Source organism: Geospiza fortis, unplaced genomic scaffold (assembly GCF_000277835.1).
Source record: "Geospiza fortis unplaced genomic scaffold, GeoFor_1.0 scaffold1443, whole genome shotgun sequence".
In the NCBI taxonomy this organism is placed as follows: Eukaryota; Metazoa; Chordata; class Aves; order Passeriformes; family Thraupidae; genus Geospiza; species Geospiza fortis.
Window position 1 is genome coordinate 4,242 of NW_005055145.1, and position 1,862 is coordinate 6,103.

At 58.4% G+C, this 1,862-nt stretch overlaps 1 protein-coding gene across 1 annotated transcript in view; it reads right to left on the reverse strand.

Moving 5' to 3' along the window:
* Nucleotides 1-1,862, reverse strand: part of LOC115949231 (hydroxyproline dehydrogenase-like) — a gene marked incomplete at its 3' end in the record, with an annotated part of 5,472 nt that overhangs the window by 3,498 nt on the left and 112 nt on the right. The window contains exons 1-2 of the mRNA XM_031065737.1: nt 1,711-1,862; nt 13-141 (exon numbers count right to left, since the gene is read on the reverse strand). The exon at nt 1,711-1,862 is cut by the window's right edge and continues 112 nt beyond it. Coding sequence (XP_030921597.1) covers nt 13-141; nt 1,711-1,862 — 281 coding nt within the window. The remainder of the gene's footprint in view (nt 1-12; nt 142-1,710) is intronic.

Consider the following 1,862-nt stretch of genomic DNA (forward strand, 5'->3'; position numbering starts at 1 on the left):
GGGCGCGCGCGCCGGGACCCGCTGGCCCAGCTCCTGCACGGCCGCCGGGCTCCGGCCGACCGCAAACTGTCCCCAAAGGGACACGGAGAGAAGGGCCCGCCATAGGTGGGCACCCAGAACCCGGCGGGACGCCCGCAGGAACTGTGGGGAATGGAGGGAGGTTGGGGTGGGATGGGGAGAAAATGGAGGGGGAGCGTGAGGGGAGGGAAATGGCGGGAAAGTGAGAGGGGAGGAAATGGTGGGAGAGTGTGAGGGGAGAAAATGGAGGGCAAGTATGAGGGGAGGAAAGGGCGGGAAAGTGTGAGGGGAGAAAATGCAGGGGGAGTGTGAGGGGAGGAAAGGGCGGGAAAGTGTGAGGGGTGAAAATGGTGGGAGAGTGTGAGGGGAGAAAATGGAGGGCGAGCGTGAGGGGAGGGAAATGGCAGGAAAGTGAGAGGGGAGGAAATGCAGGGGGAGTGTGAGGGGAGGGAAAGGGAGGAAAGGGCGGGAAAGTGTGAGGGGTGAAAATGGTGGGCAAATGTGAGGGAAGGAAATGGCAGGAAAGTGTGAGGGGAGGAAATGGAGGGCAAGCATGAGGGGAGGAAAGGGCGGGAAAGTGTGAAAATGGTGGGCAAATGTGAGGGAAGGAAATGGCAGGAAAGTGTGAGGGGAGGAAATGGAGGGCAAGCATGAGGGGAGGAAAGGGCGGGAAAGTGTGAGGGGAGAAAATGGAGGGCGAGGGTGAGGGGGGGGAAAGGGAGGAAAGGGCAGGAAAGTGTGAGGGGAGGAAATGGAGGGAAAGTGTAAGGGAAGGAAATGGCAGGAAAATGAGGGGAGGGAAAGGGCGGGAAAGTGTGGGGGAGAAAATGGAGGGCGAGTGTGAGGGGAAAATAGGTGGGAAAGTGTGAGGAGAGAAAATGGTGGGGAACTGTGAGGGGAGGGAAATGGTGGGCAAATGTGAGGGGAGGAAATGGTGGGGGATTGTGAGGGGAGAAAATGGAGGGAAAATGTGAGGGGAGAAAAGGATGGGAAAGTGTGAGGGATAGTGTGAGGGAAGGAAATGGCAGGAAAGTGTGAGGAGAGAAAATGGTGGGGGAGTGTGAGGGGAGAAAAGGGCGGGGGAGTGTGAAGGGAGGAAATGGAGGGGGAATGTGGGGGAAAAAAGGTTAAAAAATGGGGAGTGTGAAGGAAAGTGTGAGGGAAGGAAATGGCGGGAAAATATGAGGGAAGAAAATGATGGGAAATGGCGAGGGGACAGGAAGAAAGGAAGCCCTGAAGGGACAAAAAGGTCTGATCCCCGAGGGAAGAAAACAAGGGGAGCCATGAGGGAACAGGATGAAGGGGATGCCCCATTTTCCCCTCACAGCTGCTCCAGAGGGGCACAGCCCAGGACCCACCATGACTGTGAGGAGCAGGGCTGAGTTTTGGGGTTCGCTTATGGGGTTTGGGAACAGGTTATGGGGTAGAGACTAGGGGTAGGTTTGGAGATTTAGGAGTCGCTTATGGGGCTGGGAAGGGGTTGGGGGACATTTGAGGGGTTTCTATGGGGCAAGGAATGGATTTGGAGGTCACTTATGGGGCAGTTTGTGAGGGCAGAAAAGGTGGGAAGCCCTGAGGGTGCCTCTGTGTGGTTATGGGGAGGGTCTCTATAGGTCAGGGGTCTCTATCTACGGGTCAGGGGTCTCTAATTGGGGTAGGGGGGGGTCCCCATTTTTGGGGAGGGGGTCTCACCGCCTCAGGGTCCTGCTGCAGCCAGGGGTGGGAGCAGAGGGCGAACACCAGCAGGCCCCGGAGCAGCTCCCACCATCCCAGGACCGCCAGGGCCCGGCCCTCCCTCACCATCACCTCCACCTGCAGCTGCAATGGCGACACCCCCCCCCCCT